Here is a 20152-nt window from a genome sequence, read left to right on the forward strand (position 1 = left end):
CCGCAAGAATCTCAGTACCTTCTTTCTCTGGTTTTGTCCAGCACCTCCAGCTTGGTTTCTTCCCTGCACTTGGGGTTATGGTGGGGGGATTGGGCAAATGTGGTGCTGGGGCAGGTGTTCCTCTGTGTCATTTCCAGGCAGTCCTGCAGGTGCCGGATGTTACACTGTAGTGGGAAAGAGGTGGCACAAAAATGGCAGAAAAAGAAAAGGGGATCTGAGTGGAGTAGTGACGTTGATACACTTTCCCACCTCCTGGTCTTTGCTTAAATGTCATCTTCTCAGTGGGTCTTTTCAGAACTATTTAAAATTGCAACTCATTTCCCAATCTCTGTCCATGGTCTGTGCTTTGCTTTGTTTTGTTTTTCTATAGCTCTTATCACCACATGGCATACTATGTATTTATTTTGTTGCCTTTTTCTTCCCATCAGAATGAAAGCTCTTTGAGGGTGGGGACTTTTCATATCCGGAACAGTGTATGGTACATCCACGTGCTCAATGTTTGTGGAGTGAATAAATAGTTACCTCCTTTTCTCTGTTTGGCTCTTTTTCCATTCCCAAAGATTTGCAAAATTAAGAAAGGAAGAATACAGACAAAATATAATGGACAAAAAAATCTATTCCCTAGTCCTGAAGAAATTAAGACTGAAGAGTGAAATATTCACCAAGATTGACTCTACTTACACTGTGTTGTGTCTCCCCCTCCCCCCCGCCCCAAGGCAAACTCAGGTATGATCTTGTATGTACTAGGGTGTTTATTGGAACAACAGGCCAGGCTTTTGGAATGGTGACTATTCCTGGAAAATATGAGATGCATCATTAATATGACTATTGAAACTATTGTAACTATAAAGGGTGTTGGGAACCCTTACAGAAACCTAGTGGTAAACCCCCGAGATAGTCTTAGGCCCAAGTAGTTTAATTTTCTTTCTGGCAGCAAGATCCAGGAACTTGGTCTGCTTTCCTCTCTGACACGTACCCATACTTTCTCAAACAGGGAAGCCAAAACTAGTAAGTGATTAAGCTGGATTTAAGCCCAGGTCTCTTTGATTTCTTTGCACAGTGCTGTAGGAAGAAGCTGGGGAAGGAGACAGAATGAGGGATAGGAAGAGAGCCGTGGCTGGGAAGGAAGAAGGAAAAGGAGAAAATGGGAGAACAAGGGAAAAATCTACAGTCCTTAGATACTTAGGTAGTCCAAGAATAGGCCCTAATGAGGTCTATCAACCCTTTAAAATTATATGCAATTTTTTGTACTTTTTTTTTTTTTCCAGGTACAGGGTTAGTAGTTCAACAGATTCTCAAAGAGATGTGACTCCAAAAAGATTTTGAACCAATCGTTGAACCATGCAGTTTGTAGTATTTTCTAATGAATCTATTTTAAATGGTTGTTTTCTTTTTTTTTTTTTTTAAGTTTTCTTTTTATTTTAAGAGAGACAGAGACCGTGGGGGGGGGGGGGGGCGCTGCAGACAGAGGGAGAGAGTGAGAATCCCAAAAGGGCTCTGTGCAAAGCCTGAGCCAAAACCAAGAGTCGGACACTTAATAGACTGAGCCACCCAGGCACCCCTGGAATTTTTTTTTCTTAAAATAGGGAAAGAGAAGACAGAGTTCTCCCAGGCCAAATAGCTTATAAAAGTCTGGTGATAGGCAAAATGGTGAAATAGGTTAATTTTCTCAGCTGTGTCTGTGAAAGCAGAAGTTCTGGGTATTCAGTTTCTATCACTAGAAATAGTTGTGAAATCTTGAAGCCTGGTAGATTCCAGGACAGAGTAATTTCACAGCGTGTTGTAGAATTTGACAAAGTATGGTTTGTTTTTAAAAGCTTCTGCATTGCCTACAAGATACCTTGAGGATTTGGGACATGAGCTTTGGGACATGAGCTTTGACACGTGGTATGGAAAAGGGTGAAAATAGGATGGTCGTGGAGAATCTGAAGGTATGGTCTGGCATCCACAGACCTTGTCTGAGGATCTGGGGAAGATACCAGCAAAGGACTTCTGTAGGCCCAATCTGAGCTGCCCCCTGTTTTTGTAGTTTATTAGGACACAACCATGCCCATTTGTTTCCATATTATTTATAGTTGCTTTCAGCTACAAAAGCAGAATGTTATAGTTCCTACAGGGATCATATGGCCTGGAAAGCCTAAACTATTAGCTACCTGGGCTTTTACTGAGAAAGTTGGCCAACCTTGGCCTAGGGTCTAAGTGTGTGAAGGAAACCAGAAGAGGCTTGTACTGATTTGCACACATACCTTCCTTCAAAATCTGTAGTATGTCCATTAATATTAGCAGTCGGTGTGTCCATGCTGATCATCATTTATAGCCACAGAAGCAGATTCTGCCCTGTGTACAAACTTTCCTTTGATTTTATGTGTTGATCATTTGAATGATGTGTCTATGCATTTAACTAAAGTTTCATTTTGGCCCGTGTCCCATAATACATTTCTTTTTTTCTTTTCTTTTTAAAATTTACATCCAAGTTAGTTAGCATATAGTGCAACAATTATTTCAGGGGTAGATTCCTTAATGCCCCTTACCCATTTAGCCCATGCCTCCTCCCACAACCCCTCCAGTAACCTTTGCTTGTTCTCCATACTTGAGTCTCTTATATTTTGTCCCCCTCTCTGTTTTTATATTATTTTTGCTTTCCTTCCCTTGTGTTCATCTGTTCTGTGTCTTAAAGTCCTCATATGAGTGAAGTCATATATTTGTCTTTCTCTGACTAATTTTGCTTAGCATAATACCCTCTAGTTCCATCCACGTAGTTGCAGATGGCAAGATTCCATTTTTTATTGCCGAGTAATACTCCACTGTATATATATACACCATATCTTCTTTATCCATTTATCCATCCATGAACATTTGGACTCTTCCCATATTTTGGCTATTGTTGACAGTGCTGCTATAAACATTGGGGTGCATGTGCCCCTTCAAAACAGCATACCTGTCTCCCTTGGATAAATCCCTAGTAGTGCAATTGCTGGGTCATAGGGCAGTTCTATTTTTAACTTTTTGAGGAACCTCCATACTGTTTTCCAGAGTGGCTGCACCGGTTTGCATTCCCACCAGCAGTGCAAAAGAGATCCTCTTTCTCCACATCCTTGCCAACATCTGTTGTTGCCTGAGTTGTTAATGTTAGCCATTCTGGCAGGTGTGAAGTGGTATCTTATTGTGGTTTTGATTTGTAGTTCCCGGATGATGAGTGATGTTGAACGTTTGTTCATGTGTTGGTTGGCCATCTGGATGTCTTCTTTGGAGAAGTGTCTATTCATGTCATTTGCCCATTCTTCACTGGATTATTTGTGTTTTGGGTGTTGAGTTTGATAAGTTCTTTATAGATTTTGGATACTAACCCTTTATCTGTTATGTTGTTTGCAAACATCTTCTCCCGTTACATCAGTTGCCTTTTAGTTTTGCTGATTGTTTCCTTTGCTGTTCAGAGCTTTTTATTTTGATGAGGTCCCAATAGTTCATTTTTGCTTTTGTTTCCCTTGCCTCTGGAGACATGTTGAGTAAGACGTTGCTGCTGCCAAGATCAAAGAGGTTTTTGCCTGCTTTCTCCTCGAGGATTTTTATGGCTTCCTGTCTTACATTTAGATCTTTCATCCATTTTGAGTTTATTTTTGTGTATGGTGTAAGAAATATACCACATGCAGGTTCATTTTTCTGCATGTTGCTCTCCAGTTTTCCTAGCACCACTTGCTGAAGAGACTGTCTTTATTCCATTGGATATTCTTTCCTGCTTTTTCAAAGATTAGTTGGCCATAAGTTTGTGGGTCCATTTCTGGGTTCTCTGTTCTGTTCAATTGATCTGAGTATCTGTTTTTGTGTCAGTACCATACTGTCTTGATGATTACAGCTTTGTAATACAGCTTGAAGTCCAGGATTGTGATGCCTCCTGCTTTGGTTTTCTTTTTCAAGATTGCTTTGGCTATTTGGGGTCTTTTCTGGTTCCATATAAATTTTAGGATCATTTGTTCTAGCTCTGTGAAGAATGCTGGTGTTATTTTGATAGGAATTGCATTGAATATGTAGATTGCTTTGGGTAGTATTAACCTTTTAACAATATTTGTTCTTCCTATCCAGGAGCATGGAATCTTTTTCCATTTTTTTGTGTCTTCTTCCATTTCTTTCATAAGCTCTCTATGGTTTTCAGTGTATAGATTTTTCACCTTTTTGGTCAGATTTATTCCTAGGTATTTTATGGTTTTGGTGCAATTGCAAATGGGATCGATTCCTTGATTTCTCTTTCTGTTGCTTCAGTGTTGGTGTATAGGAATGCAACCAATTTCTGTGCATTGATTTTATATCTTGCAACCTTGCTGAATTCATGAATCAGTTCTAGCAGTTTTTTGGTGGAATCTTTTGGGTTTTCCATATAGAGTATCATGTCATCTGCGAAGAGTGAAAGTTTGACCTCCTCCTGGCCAATTTGGATGCCTTTTATTTCTTTGTGTTGTCTGATTGTTGAGGCTAAGACTTCCAATACTGTGTTGAATAACAATGGCGAGAGTGGTCATCCCTGTCCTGTTCCTGACCTTAGGGGGAAAGCTCTCAGTTTTTCCCCATTGAGGATGTTAGTGTTGGGTCTTTCATATATGGCTTTTATGATCTCGAGGTATGATCCTTTTATCCCTACTTTCTGAGGGTTTTTATCAAGAAAGGATGCTGTATTTTGTCAAACGCTTTCTCTGCATCTATTGAGAGGATCATATGGTTCTTGAACTTTCTTTTGTTGATGTGATGAATCACATTGATTGTTTTGTGGGTATTGAAACAGACCTGCATCCCGGGAATAAATCTCACTTGGTTGTGGTGGATAATTTTTTTAATGTATTGTTGGATCTGGTTGACTAATATCTTGTTGAGGATTTTTGCATCCATGTTCATCAGGGAAATTGGTCTATAGTTTGCCTTTTTAGTTGCATCTTTGTCTGGTTTTGGAATCAAGGTAATGCTGGCTTCATAGAAAGAGTTTGGAAGTTTTCCTTCCATTTCTATTTTTTTGGAACAGCTTCAAGAGAATAGGTGTTAACTCTTCCTTAAATGTTTGGTAGAATTCCCCTAGAAAGCCATTTGGCCCTGGACTCTTGTTTTTTTGGGAGATTTTTGATTATTAATTTGATTTCTTTACTGGTTATGGGTCTGTTCAAATTTTCTATTTCTTCCTGTTTCAGTTTTGGTAGTGTATATGTTTTTAGTAATTTGTCCATTTCTTCCAGATTGCCCATTTTATTGGCATATAATTGCTCATAGTATTCTCTTATTATTGTTTTTATTTCTGCTGTGTTGGTTGTGATCTCTCCTCTTTCATTCTTGATTTTATTTATTTGGGTTCTTTCCTTTTTCTTTTTGATCAAACTGGCTAGTAAACCACTAGCCAGTCAATTTTGTTAATTCTTTCAAAGAACCAGCTTCTGGTTTCATTGATCTGTTCTGGGTTTTTTTTTGTTTTTTGTTTTTTGTTTTGTTTTTTTTTTTTGGATTTGATAGCATTAATTTCTGCTCTAATTTTTATTATTTCCTGTTTTCTGCTGGTTTGTGGTTTTATTTGCTGTTCTTTTTCCAGTTCTTTAAGGTTTCAGGTTAGGTTGTGTATCTGAGACCTTTCTTCCTTCTTTAGGAAGGCCTGAATTGCTATATACTTCCTTCTTATGACCACCTTTGCTGTGTCCCAGTGGTTTTGGGTTGTGGTGTTATCATTTTCATTGGCTTCCATGTACTTTTTAATTTCCTCTTTAACTTCTTGGTTAGCCCATTCTTTGGTCGCCAAGTATTTGTTACGTTTCCAAATTTTTCCTTGTGTTTGATTTTGAGTTTCATAGCATTGTGGTCTCAAAATTTGCATGGTATGATCTCGATCTTTTTGTACTTGTTGAGGGCTGATTTGTGTCCCAGTATGTGGTCTATTCTGGAGAACGTTCCATGTGTACTGGAGAAGAATGTATATCCTGCTGCTTTAGGATGAAATGTTCTGAATATATCTGTTAAGTCCATCTGGTCCAGTGTGTCATTCAAAGCCATTGTTTCCTTGTTGGTTTTCTGATTAGATGATCTGTCCATTGCTGTGAGTGGGGTGTTGAAGTCCCCTACTGTTATGGTATTATTATCAATGAGTTTCTTTATGTTTGTGATTGATTGATATATTTGGGTGCTCTCACATTTGTAGCATAAATGTTTACAATTGTTAGGTCTTATTGGTGGATAGACCCTTTGATTATCATATAATGCCCTTCTTCATCTCTTGTTACAGTCTTTATTTTAATGTCTAGATAGTCTGATGTAAGTATGGCTACTCCGGCTTTCTTTTGTTGACCAATATCATGATAGATGGTTCTCCATCCCCTTACTTTCAATCTGAAGGTGTCTTGAGCTCTAAAGTGGGTCTCTTGTGAATAGCATATAGATGGATCTTGTTTTCTTATCCATTCTATTACCCTATGTCTTTTGATTGGAGCATTGAGTCCATTGATTTTTAGAGTGAGTACTGAAAGATATGAATTCATTGCCATTATGATGCTTGTAGAGTTGGAATTTCTGGTGGTGTTCTCTGGTCCTTTCTAGTCTTTGTTGCTTTTGGTATGTATGTATGTATGTATGTGTGTATGTATGTATGTATTTCATCTTTTCTCCCCTCAGAGAGTCCCCCTTAAAATTTCTTGCAGGGCTGGTTTAGTGGTCTCAAACTCCTTTAATTTTTGTTTGTCTGGGAAACTTTTATTAGTCTTTCCTATTTTGAATGACCGCCTTGCTGGATAAAGATTTCTTGGCTGCATATTTTTCTGATTCAGCATATTGAATATATCCTGCCACTCTTTTCTGGCCTGCCAAGTTTCTGTGGATAGGTCTGCTGCAAACTTGATCTGTCTTCCCTTGTAGGTTAAGGACTTCTTTTCCCTTGCTGCTTTCATGATTCTTTCCTTGCCTGAGTATTTTGTGAATTTGACTATGATATGACTTGTTAATGGTTGGTTTTTTTGTTGACTCTAACGTGAGTCCTCTGTGCTTCCTGGATTTTGATGTCTGTATCTTTCCCCAGGTTAGGAAAGTTTTCTGCTATGATTTGCTCACGTAACCCTTCTATCCCTGTTTCTCTCTCTTCCTCTTCTGGGACCCCTATGATTCTGATGTTGTTCTTTTTAAATGAGTCACTGATTTCTCTATTTCTTAAATCGTGCTCTTTTGCCTTAGTCTCCCTCTTTTTTTCTGCTTCATTATTTTCCATGAGTTTTTCCTCTATATCGCTGATTCTCTGCTCTGCCTCATCTATCCTTGCTGCCGTTGGCATCCATTTGAGATTGCAGCTCAGTTATAGCATTTTTTTATCTCATCCTGACTAGCTTTTACTTCTTTTATCTCTGCAGAAAAGGATTCTAATCTATTTTTGACTCCAGCGAGTTTTCTTATTATCGTGATTCTAAATTCTGGTTCAGACCTCTTGCTTATATCTGTGTTAGTTAAGCCCCTGGCTTTTGTTTCTTCCTGCTCTTTCTTTTGGGGTGAGTTCCTTCATTTCTTCATTTTGAAGGGAGAAAAAGAATTAATGAGGTAAAAATTTTTAAAAAGTTAAAATTAAAAAATTAAACACACACACACACAATCTAATAAATGATGCTAGATCCTAGGTGTGTTTTGGTCTGGGTGTTGACAAGGGCTTGATAGATTAGAGAAAAAAGGGGAAAGAAAAAAAAAGGAAATCATTGGAAAATTTGAAAAAATGAATACTGAAATAAAATGAAATGATGGAAGTAAAATAGAATTTGAAAAAATTTACACAAAAGTAAAAAGTATAGTAAAAAAAATTAAAAATCTTTTTAATAAAAATTGAAAATAAAAATAAATTGTGTCTGTATTCAAGAAAAGAAACGAAAAAAAGAAAAAAAAAGAAAATTGAATAGATGGATCAGCGAACAGATTGAAATACAATTGAAATTACTTCATTTTCCCCTAGAAGTCAAACTATGAAGTGCTTTATAGCCCATAAACTAAGCAGGCGGAGAACACTCTTCTGTGTTCCTGAAGAGTGAGATTGGCCCCGTTGGGTGGGGCTTAGTGTAATGGCTCTGTTCTCCACTAGATGGCGCTGCCTAGCTTACTGGGGTGGATTGTTGTTGCGCGTAGGTGTGTATGCGCATGCGCGGGAGCAGTGAAAATGGCATCACCCAGCTACCCAGTCTCTAGCATCGGAACTCTGCTCTCCCTGACCAGCAACCCTGCACCTGTCCTTTGTCTTCGGCTTCCATCCACTCCCTGCTTTTACACTATCCATGACCAAGCCCCAGGCAGCACCTCCCTCCTGAGTTTTATCTCAGATGCGGCTGTGTTTCCCGACCCCTTTCTTCTGAGGGACTGCGGCTTTGACCCGTTCTGCCCCTCTGCCGAGGGTCTCACCGAGCAATGGCCGGGTGCCAGCTGCACCCAGGAACATTCATGGGACCATGCTGCTGCCAATGCTCAGAGATTGCAGCAGGGTGCCAGCCTGCCCCAGAAAAAGTTCACACACGATCGTGTAGCAGCAGCATTTCAGGGATTATGGCAAATCACAAAGTGCATCTGGCACTGGGCTTCACCCCCAGCAACTTTGTTCCAGCACCAGCGAATGTGGTTGTTCTCCCGGGTCCGCTGGGCCCTTCCCTTTGGGGGACCCACACAGCCTCTACCAGGTGTCGTCCCAGCAGGGGAACCGCCGCTCCCTGTGTGGCTCGAAGACCCTCCAGACTTCATTCTGCTCCTGGGGATTCACCCTTCTCACCAGAGCACTGCCAGGTATCGAGCTGTGGTGTTTCAGACTCTATAGAGTCTTAATAGAATTTCAACCCTCTCCTTTCTCCTTTCTCCCTTTTTAGTTCAGTCCCTAAGGCTGTTTCCACTTTTCCACTTTCTCTCCAGCTGCTTTTGGGGGGTGCTTTTCCTGTATCCCCCCGTCTCCATCCTCTCTTTACATGAAAAAGCGGCTCCTTGCCCTCCGTGGCTTCTCTCTCCCCCAGTTCACCTCTCTGCATCCGTACCTGCTGAGTTCTGGGGTTTAGGTTGTGCAGATTATGTTAATCCTCAAATCAGTTTTCTAGGTGTGCAGGATGGCTTAGCGTTGATCTGGCTGTATTTCATGGACGCGAGACACACAAAAAACCTTCCATGCTGTTCTGCCATCTTGGCTCCTCCTCTCCATTATACATTTCCACTTGACACTTTCAAATTAATTTAAGCATTTTTTTTTTTTTTACTTTAGAGAACACTTTTGTAATTTGAAAACTATCATGGTAGAAGAGTTCAAATTAGGTAACTCACTGGGAAAGAATAATTTAGCAGCAATTGAAGAATTTGGAAAATTTCTTTACCATTTGTGTTTTGAACTATTACTTAATCACCACCATCAGCTATAACTGTCCTCACAAATTCCCAATGACAATTTTCATCCAAATGGCATTGTATATTTGAGTAGTGCTTTGTCAAATATTTTCACACGTATATTATTTCAAACAACTCTGTGCTGTAATCAAGGTAGGAATATTGCCAAGCATCACCTTTCCTTTGTTTTCAAGTGTGAACACTGAGGCTTAGGGGACTCAAGTAATTCCTTTCTGGTCACGTGGGGAATTAGTGATGGTGCCTGGGCTAGGATCCTATAATCATTAGTAATTGGAATCATTCTTTACTTTTGTATTTGTATTTTGACATATACAAAAGTCAGAGACTCCAGAATATTAAGTTCTATTCACCGTAAAATGAGGATAAAATCTTGTAGGACTGCTGTAAAGTTTGGAGATCATGTACAACTTTGCTGAGTACAGTGCCAAGGGCAGAGTAAACATTTTGCAAATTATAGCTACTGTTACACTTTTCCCAGGATGGTGGGATTATTTTGATTCTCTTAATTAGAATATACCATTTATTCGGCTATACCATTCTTAACTTCTCTTTTGCAAAAAAAAGTATAAAAACTGTTCTGTCTCCACCATGCTTGCACATTTCTTCATTCCCCAAGTGAGCTAATAATATCAGAACAAATAAACTTAATACAATGTATCAGACTCAAATAAAATGCAACTTTCAAGTTCATGTTTCAGGTTTTTTTTTTATTGTAGTGGTATCATTTACTCTGGTAAATTCATATCCCAATTTAAAATGCCCCAAAGCAAATAAAACTTTTTTTTATAAAGTCAAGTACTGTATTTTAAAATGTACATGTTATACACACAAGAGCTGCATAGTGGAATTACTATAACAAGCAGTTACATTCATGACGCCCAGTACTGTTTTTAACACTGCTTATAGATTACACTGGATACATTGTTTTATTATGCTTACTGTTGCTTAGTACAGTAACTTTAATACAATAGCTTATACGATTGCATTTTTCCAAAGCATTGATAAAGTTTGTAGCATAGCATGTAACTAATATTGAATGGAAACACTTATGTACAGGATGTATTTTATGTCAGATGCTTGCACAAGAATAAGCATTTAACATGCCGTTGTATCCTTGACAAAACAAAATCATCCCTTCTGCTAAATAGGATAAGACAGGCTAAAAGGAATCTAAAGTAATTGAAAAAGAAAATTTAAAATTTTATATCCCTGTATTATGTTAAAGATTATTTAACACAATTTTCTCCTGGTTAAAATATACATTTTGTTCTGTTTGAAATGATAGAGAGAGACAGAGAGAGACGGAGATTGCAGAGGCTATACTAAAAATGCTAAATGAGCTGTAGCCCTTATATGACACTTTAGCTGGGAAAAAGTATGGTGAGTTGTACTCAACATTTTTTCTGCTTAGAAAAAAAGTGATAGCCTATAAATTTCTAATGTTTTAAAACAGGTATTATTATTTAAGGTCTTAAAATAAATAAATATGCCTGTATTAAACAAATTAGGTTGTTTAAAAAACTTTGCAACAATACTTGACTTATTCACAAATACATTTTCTGTCCATATTTATTACAGTTTGAACAATTTAAAAACATAAATCCTGCAAATAGCTTAGATAACAATACTGTTATCATAGTTCACATAAATGATTGCAAGAAATATTTATAATACTTTTTATAGTATCTTATCTAATGCTCACACTGAATATCCAAATTAGTCACATTGAGCTTGACAGATGGAAAAGTTGGGATGGTGAGATTGGAGAACTATTCTAGTAACCATAGCAACAAGATTTTCATCTTTTGTTTGTGCCGCTGGCCTTCTGATTTTTTTGTGGGGGAGGACACAACCTTCAAGTTCTTTGAATAAAGTTACTCTTCTGGAAATCAGATAATGTTTACAAAAAGCTTTTGTATGAAGATTAACTTAATTTTATTTAATCATCAAATTAGCGAGGGGTGTGTTCTATAGCTTGCTCAGAACTGCTCATGGAAAGTAACTGTTTTTTTTCTAAGTGTGCAAATAATTGTCTCAAAAAAAGTTTTTTTTTAGTTATGTGAATAGTGAGTCCTCTTTAAAAGTTTGTTTATAATTGTTTTCCTTTCTAAGTAGAAAAATCTTTTTAGATATAACCAGTCATGGAATAATGATGCATAAGTTAGTAGGATTCTTAATGTGATACAATCATACTTAAACAAACTGTTCTTTTTCCCTAGAATTTTTGGCCAGTTGAGTGAAATTTCAAAGATTTAAGCCAGCTTAACGCTTACAGTCTCCGATAACATTTCAAGGAAAAAAGAGAAGACTATGTGGAGTAAATAAAATAGAAACCATACTGAATTTCTGATTTTATTTTTAAGCTCCCCCTCTTCAAAGAATACATCCATAATTAGATTCAGAGAAATTTTGTTCCTTACTGTTTGTTTTCTGAAGAGAATTGCACATTGATCATAACATACATACTTAATAATTGGGACAGAGGGTGATCAGTATGGCCTACCCTATGGCCTACCCTTGGTCCACCCTAATGTCATTTTCAAATCAAGTCAAATATTGTCTTTGGATTAATTAGCTCCGGATGGAGGTTTGATAGAGGGGATACTACATGATCTTCTCATGATAAGCCTGACTTCTATATCTGGTAGATTATCCTGCTTAGTCTGTAAACACCCTTCATCAGTGGCTGCTAAATGAAGGTCAAAACGAAGAGAAACAGATTTTTTCCTTAATCGAGGGTTGTCTTTAAAGAAGGAGCCTTCCCATTCCTTAATAACTTCATCCACTTTCTCTGTCCTGAAATGATAAAATAAACCTTTCCATATAAAGAAGGATGAATCTATTAAAAATACCTAATATGTATTCCATATGAAAAAGAAATCAAGAAATTTGCATAGTTCATAACTGACACATTTTGGATTATAACTCACAATTGACATAGTGAAATTTATAATTTACATACTTTAAAAATCAAATGAATATAATTTCCAAGGAATTCTATGCAATTCACATGTTTTGGTTATAATTTTAGAATAATGGTGAATTAAGGGTTGAGTACTCCTTCCTCTGGGTTTTTGTTTATATATATCTAGTCATGTCGGATCTAAAAAAATCACAGCATATTAAAATTATGTTTGGAAACATGCAAAGATCACCGAGACTACACAAGTGAAGTTAATTTCTTTGCGTGTGTTTATTATTGTTTCTTAGTCAAAATTATTTTACTTACTGAATTGTGCCACGAGCCTCTGTGCTTTCCTTCACAACATTCCCATTCAGTATTGCTTGTTTGGTCACTGTTTCCACTTTTTCGTTCTCATACTTTTGTGGGAGTTTGGTTGAGAAAGATATTTCATTTATAATGGCTGTGTAAACATTAACATGAAATATTCAATCACAATGTTGTAATACTAGTCAGTCAATTTCTGTGTCAAAGTTTACTCAAACATTGCTTGTTTTTGCTACTGTACAGTATTTATTTATAATCCCTATAAATGACGTTTTACTTTTCAAGTCATTTACTTACATCAGAAACTCACCTGAAGGTAAAACAAAACCAACTCTACTTGTCGTAGGTTTTTGTTCTTTTTTCTCACCTTGGATACAACCATAATATCTGAAATTGGAAAGAATCATATTATAGAAGCAAGACCATATTAGCCTTTAATTGAAACAAATGCTCGCCAATAAGAGAATGGATAAATTGTAGTATATTCATACAATGGAAATACTACTTAGCAGTGAAAATAAATGAACTAAAAGTACACGGTATCTTTTTTTAAATTTTTAAAAATGTTTATTTATTTTTGAGAGAAAGCAGAGACAGAGAGACAGAGCGTGATGGGGAAGGGGCAGAGAGAGGGAGACACAGAATCTGAAGCAGGCTCCAGGCTCTGAGCTGTCAGCACAGAGCCCAATGTACACCTCGAACTCGGGAATGGCAAGCTCATGACCTAGGCCCAAGTTGGACGCTTAACCAACTGAGCCACCAAGGCGCCCCAGGGTACACTGTACCTTTATGGATGAATCTCCCAAGTATAACATTGAGTGGGGGTGGGGGGAGGTAATTTGTAGGTAATTTTATAAAGGTTAAAATAACACACGGGGCACCTGGGTAGCTCAGTTGGTTAAGTGTCTGACTTCGGCCCAGGTTATGATCTCACAGTTTGTGAGTTTGAGCCCTGTGTCAGGTTCTGTGCTGACAGTTCAGAGCCTGGAGCCTGTTTCAGATCTTGTGTCCCTCTCTCTCTGCCCCTTCCCCACTTGCATTCTCTCTCTCTCTCAAAGAAATAAACATTAAAAAGATAATAATAATAAAATAACATGCAAAATATCTTCACTTTTTGCTTAGGGATACATATCTACATATTAGTATAAAGGAATGTGTGAGACTGAGAAGCATCAAATTCAGGATCCAGGTTAGACTGAGGGAGAAGAAGAAGATGGGGGGATGTGCTTTAGGTGTCTAGGGTCGGGGTGGAGAGATCGCAACAATACTGTATACATTTCATTTCTTGAGCTGGGGGAAGTGTGTACGTGAGGTTTGTGAGATTCTTCTTGATGCTTTCTCATGTATCTTAAATATAGCATAACGAAAATGTTTTAAGTTGGATTAAAGGAATACGGGTTTAAAGACCACTTTATCATCATCTTGAATGATCAGGCATTTAATAAAATCCACCACCATTTATTTTAATAACAAATTATATGTGTGTGTATATGTTTATATAGCACTCTTTTAAGCACTATACAAACATTAATCTATTTAATCCACAAGGGAACCCTATGAGGTAGGTAATATTATTCCCATTTTATGGATGAAAAAACCCGAGGCACAGAGAGGTTCAGTAACTTGCCTCGTGTCTCTCAGTTAGTAAGCGGTAGATTTGGAATTCACTTTGTGTTTTTCAAAGCTTTAATAAATGTCAAGACACTTAATAAATGTCAAGACTTATAGGTTAAAGTAGTTTCCTCTAATTTTGTAGAGGACTAAGAATTCTGAAGCAAGCAAGAATGAAAGTTTCTTTCCACGGGAACACGGAAAATTGGAGGTTGTGCTGTGTTCAGAGCCATGTGACCTTATACGTGATTACAGATTATGAAACTGTAAATTAGTAAGAATTTCTCTTGTGATATTTTGATACCTTTTGTTATCAGGACATCTGGAAGACTTTCAAAACATGTGCTCAGAACTAAACTTCTTATGGTTGTAACATAATCCTGTTTTATTATTATTATTAATTATTATTATTATCATTATTAATTTTGGCTTTTGATGTGTGATGGGAGTGGGCCTTGGGTGGGGAGATGTGGTCATAGGTGAATTTTCCAAGCTTTCTTTGTGGGTGGTCCATGGAAGACAGTGACTAATTCTAAAAGAGATGAATGGCAAGGAAAATGAGGAAGTTAAGAAAGGTCATTTTTGTAGCAACTGAGAATTATTTACAGTTTGTTCTAGGCTTGACACGCTCCTTGTTGTAGCTAATGTACCCGACTTTGGCCATTCTGTTCATAATTTTGGGAGGCTGAAAATAGTTCCTCCACATATTCTTTGCTCTGCCTACTTAATCCTATTTTGTTTAGGAACTCAGTGAGCATGCTGTGGTGATGTTGGTTTTTTGTTTTTTTTTAATGAACTTAAAAAAAATATTTATTTATTTTTGAGAGAGAGAGGGAGCAGGGGAAGGGCAGAGAGAGAGAGAGGGAGAGAGAATCTCAAGCAGGCTCCACACTGTCAGTGCAGAGCCTGATGCAGGGCATGACCTAAGCCAAAATCAAGAGTCCCACCTTAACCACCTGAGCCATGCAGGTGCCCTGGATGTTGGGGTTTTAGATGTGATTTCTAACTACCTCAACAAAGATGTAAGTGACTCTGTATTTCTGGCCACTTGTCATTAAGTACTGTATATGGAATTAGGTACCTGATTTCTTCCTTTTCTAGGAGGCGGCGATAAGTGGCGATTTCTTGTTCTAGCCTCATCTTTGTGTTGAGAAGCATCTCGTGCTCTTGAAGCTGCTTTTCGATGCCGCGCCTTACTTCCTGTAGCTCTTTTTCTAGTCCTTCGATCACAGCTTCTAAGTCTTGCAACTGCATCTGGTAATGCTGCTCGCTGGCATGTAGGGAGTTCTCAAGGCCCCTTTCCTGTTTTATACAGATTGTCATCAGTGAATCAGTGCAACAAAATGTGTTTCTGAATGTGATGTGTAATGCCTTCATTCGATTGTGTTCTTTCTTAAAGGTTTGCAATCGTAGTATATCACTTATGCAAGAGATGTTTCCTTACAACGTTGTGTATGACTCAAATGACAAAAATCATAGCTAGAGAGCATACTATTTCAAAGGAATCCTGTGATAATTCTTAAAACAACAACAAAAAAATCTACAATGTAACTGACTTATCACTCTGATTTTTTGATTTTTAAAAATTGAAAATGTAGAATATCATATGTCAAAGCAGAGCAGGCTGCTTTTAAAGGCACGTTAGGAAAGCGTTTAAATATTTTTTTACTATTACAAGTCACAGGGGTGTAGATAGAAGACTCCCCACAGTTACAACTTTGGGTAACGAAAAACGCTATGTTCTCCCATGCTAGAAATTAGAGAACCCCAGGATGATAAGCAAGGATTACTTCCTTTTTATAGGCGTGAACTAAACCTCGAGTGACTTGCTAATAGCCGTGGCCACGATGGACGGAGCAGGGTAGTCGAACTAGCACCAGGGATAGATTTCAGTGGCCTTGATTTTCAGTTTCTCACTGGAAGTTAATAGGCATTATTCCTTTCTCTCTCTTAATCAGCAAATGCCTGGGGACTGAGTGGGCCGGTCACTTTTAAGATCAAGATGACTCTCACCACCGCCTGGAGAGATTCAATTTCCACTTGCAGGTGGTGCCACTGGCGTCGAGCTTCCTTGAGTTCTGCTTGAGCTGCTTTTAGAGCCTCTTCGTCTTTGTCCATTTTTTTGCTCATATCTTCTTCTAGCTTTAAGAAAGCCACCACCACCAAGAACAACAGACACAAAGAGCACTCTTGAAAATGAGACCTTTAAAAGTAAATCCTAAAAACATAACATAGGTGTCTCATTTTTTCTTTAACCTGTTAAATTTCAAATGTGTGTTCCAGTGCTTAGTTACTAATTAATCAGGTATGGGAGTGAGTGGATTGCATGCTGAGCTTTAGTTTTCTCAGGTATAAGATGAACCTTAGAAGTCTCTTCCTACTATGACAGTCTAGGAAATGCAGAGAAAAATACATCTATTTTAATGAAAAGTAACAGCTTGCAGTATCTAAGCTTGAGACCTCTGATTCTGAACGTTCTATTATTTATGGCATTATTCAGGAAGAAGGATTGAAACTCAGCTATTATTTCGCCCCATATTTTCTTGTAGGCTGCTTTGTAAAAGCAGATAAACAGCCATATACTCTAAACCAATCAATTCTGGGACTGGGTGTATGGACGGGGATTAAACACTGCTGGAAAGTATATTATGAATAATTTAGAGAATTAAGTTATCATAGGCATTAGAAGCTCTAAAATAGACTTCCGTATAAAGAGAACCCACTGGTGATTTACCCTTTTCAAATGATCTTTTTGGAAAGCATGTTGATCTTGGGTATCTAGGGAAGTAGCAAAAATGACATCTTTAAAGATTGTTTTCTAAATGTCGACATATTAAATAATAAATGGAATATGTTGTATTTGGCTTTAAATGTTCTTATGCTGATGTTCAAATCAAATGAAAGTATCTTTTGACAGAATTCTCAACATTTGGCCCCAAAAGCAGCAGGAGCAATGGAAGGAATTGATTGTATAATTTTTAAAGCAAAAATAACTTTTTAATGTTTTTATCAAAATGCATTTTGAAATAAAAAATTTTAATTTGATGACACAATAGCTATTTTTTAAAGCAAACATTGTAGTAAATGAACGTTTACAAACTTCAGGGCAAGGCATTAAAGAACAAAATTCATACATTTCTTTAGGTTTGTTGTATCACTTGCTCTTAGCGCTATGTTGGCAAAGTCAAGCAGCAATACATACCAGAGCAATTACAAAACAGAACGTCAAGAACTTAGGAAATAGGAGAGCATAACAATGCTCGTGTCTGCCGGTCTTTTGGATTGTGTATGAAACTGGCAGCTATGTTCGCGTGGCAGCTGGAGTCCAAAGATGGCCTCCACTGAACCACACCTCCCCAAATTCATGTCCTCGTGTGGTCCCCTTCCAAACTGAATCTGGGCAGACCTGTGTCTTGCTTTAGCCAGTAGAATGTGGCAGAAGTGCCCATTCTAGCCTTAAACCTTAGAAAGCCCTGGAAGCTTGTACTCCTGTGCTTTTGGGAGTTCTGGGCCAGCACGTTAAGAAGTCTGGATACGCTGCTGGAGAGATCACGCACAGGCCAGATGGAGAGGGAGAAACAAACCCAATGGTCTCAGCTGAGCCAGCCTTCCCAAAACCCCCTGCCGAGGTTCCAGACACATGAGTGAGCCACCTTGGATGTCCTAGCCCAATTGTGCTCCACGATGATTATAGTCTCAGCCAACGTCACATGTTGTAGCAGAAGAATCACCCCCACTGAACCCAGTCAACCCACAGAATCATGAGAGACAATGCCATTGTTTTAATCCACTGAATTCTGGGGTAGTTTATTCTACAACAATGAATCACCAAAAGCTTATGTTTCTTTATTTTATAATAATTAATCAGGCTTCTCTGAATTTCTGAATTCCTTGAAAGAAATCCTCTAAAGTAGACTGACGTTAAGAAGACTCGAAACAAGTTACTGCAACTTTTCCCTTTTACTTTAATTTACTCATTTTGGCATCATGACTTACAAACTAGATAACTTGTATTGGTACCATTGCAAAATAGTTTCTTTGATCTATAATTTTCAGAAATTGTCATCTATTAATTTTTTCCCTTCTCTTTGCAAAAGGTGAGTGAACTATTCCAGTACTTAAATATTCCAGTGACTTTGCTTGATTTAGGATACTGATCATTCTTTGTGAAGACTGAGAATATTACCCTGAGGTGCAATTTATATTGTTACCAAAAATGAACTGCTAATGAAATAAAGCCCTATGATTTCCTGGAAATATTTTTTCCCTTTCAGTGAGGTTCTTAAGTTCACTCTTTGCCATATTTGGGTGCCTGGACTAGAACTTGAACTCAGATATGGTAGGTAAACGAAATGAACAAACAAACAAAAACCCCCAAATCCTGAATTTGTAAATTTTTGTTTCTAAATTATTTATTTGTGCATTTATTTAAACATTTGAGGTATTCATGAGTTGCTAAATGTGATTGTCACTTTAAAGCAAAGTAAGTCTATGAAATTGAGAGCCCTTATTTAACTTGGCTTTCTCTTTTTTTTCAGTGCTTAAATAGTTCATGGCTTGTCCAATAACTTGGACAATGTTATTGGAAATAAACATTTCTCATCTTGTAGTACACAAGCAAAACTGTATAAGTGGGGAGTCATTATCAATGTGGGGAATTTCGATTTGTCCCAATTTATACCACTGCTTCTGAATGCCATGTTCACATATTTAGGTAATTTCTATTTATAACAATCTGGTATAAAACTGAGCTCATTAAAACGATGATGGAAACCTTTCAGAAATATTTTACTTAGTTTTATTTCTATAAAGTATGCAAGCTAATAAATCTTACTAGAAAGCTTGCCATATTAAAGATGTTATTTAAACAATCTCTATAAATAACTCCATAATATCTTCGAAGGGTATTTGAAATACTTCCTTGCTGAAGGATGTCTAAAAGAGGTTAGAGTGCCCCATTTTATTGTATGTTGGCCCCATGTTTCGTTAATGATAGTAACCTCCTAATTGATACAAAAATCAAATGCATCAATTGACATTCATTGAATGGTCACTTAATAGTCTAATTAGAGCGTTTCCCCCTGTAGTCCAGTCACATTGCAGTAAAACCTAAATTCCTTCCCCAGTAGACGCTGCATTGAAAAGGAAATACTGTACCTCAGAGAGGCCGGGACAGGAATTGGATAGACATGGATTGTCTCCTTATCCTGGAAGGTGCCTGTCTGTATGAAATCATTACCTGGATCCTTGTTGAGAGCACGGTCTCTATCTGATTTCTCGTGAGGAGCTTTTCATAGTTTGCCCTGATCTCATTGAGTAGCTGGGACAGCTCCATTCTTTTCCCATCCTCCACCTTGGCTAAGTGAACCTTATCGATAGGATGAGTCGCTGCGGCAAAGCTGGTCTGTCTGCGTCGAGCAGAGAGCGAGAGCTCCGCGGAGCCTTAAAGACGCAGAGCTCCTTTTTCACAACCGCGGAAATTCCTGTGTCTCTAATCAATTGTGCAAATACTTGGCAAACCCTTTTCTCCTACTGTCGGTTTGGTAGATGTGTCAGACTCCATAAAGGAACAGGAAAAGGAAAACATCCGCAGTATTCTGAAATTGGTTCTCTGTAAAGTTGAGCCCTTGGCGGGGGGTGGGGGGGTGTGTGTGGGTCAATTTACCTTGTGGAAAAAGGACATGGGGAATAAGATGAAGGAAATTGTATCTTGTTTTTCCCAAGATAGTGCATGGAAATTAATCCGGGCTGCAAACATGATAGCTAAAATTTTCTTTTACACTTTTTCTTGCCATTTGGATTATTTAAACAGAAATGCTGTGGTAGGGCATTATTAGAACATGTTGTAAGTCTGGAGTATTCTGACAGGTGTTGGAAAAGGCTACCATCAGATTAAGTTGGCCATTGTCCTTAGCCACAGGACTGATTGTATTTCTCTCAAATGCATAC

The 20152-nt window shown here is 37.9% G+C and overlaps 1 protein-coding gene across 4 annotated transcripts; it reads right to left on the reverse strand.

The window, feature by feature from the left end:
- Nucleotides 1–10062: 10062 nt before the first annotated feature.
- On the reverse strand, nt 10063–19639 carry KRT222 (keratin 222). 4 transcript variants are annotated; one of them, XM_025917655.2, is made up of 6 exons: nt 19443–19639; nt 16217–16345; nt 15285–15505; nt 12903–12979; nt 12593–12728; nt 10063–12159 (listed from the first exon to the last, which is right to left on the reverse strand). In XM_025917655.2, exons 1-6 carry the CDS (start codon nt 19536–19538, stop codon nt 11931–11933), a joined length of 888 nt encoding a protein of 295 aa, XP_025773440.1. In that variant the 5' UTR covers nt 19539–19639; the 3' UTR covers nt 10063–11930. The 4 variants fall into 4 exon arrangements, with proteins under 4 accessions (XP_025773440.1, XP_086543388.1, XP_086543387.1 ...); XM_086687262.1 differs by having other exon boundaries at nt 16217–16341; nt 19361–19576; XM_086687261.1 differs by having other exon boundaries at nt 19361–19576.
- Between the last annotated feature and the right edge of the window lie 513 nt (nt 19640–20152).

This window comes from Puma concolor, chromosome E1 (genome assembly GCF_028749965.1).
Source record: "Puma concolor isolate L17-30 chromosome E1, mPumCon1.1.hap2, whole genome shotgun sequence".
Lineage (NCBI taxonomy): Eukaryota > Metazoa > Chordata > Mammalia > Carnivora > Felidae > Puma > Puma concolor.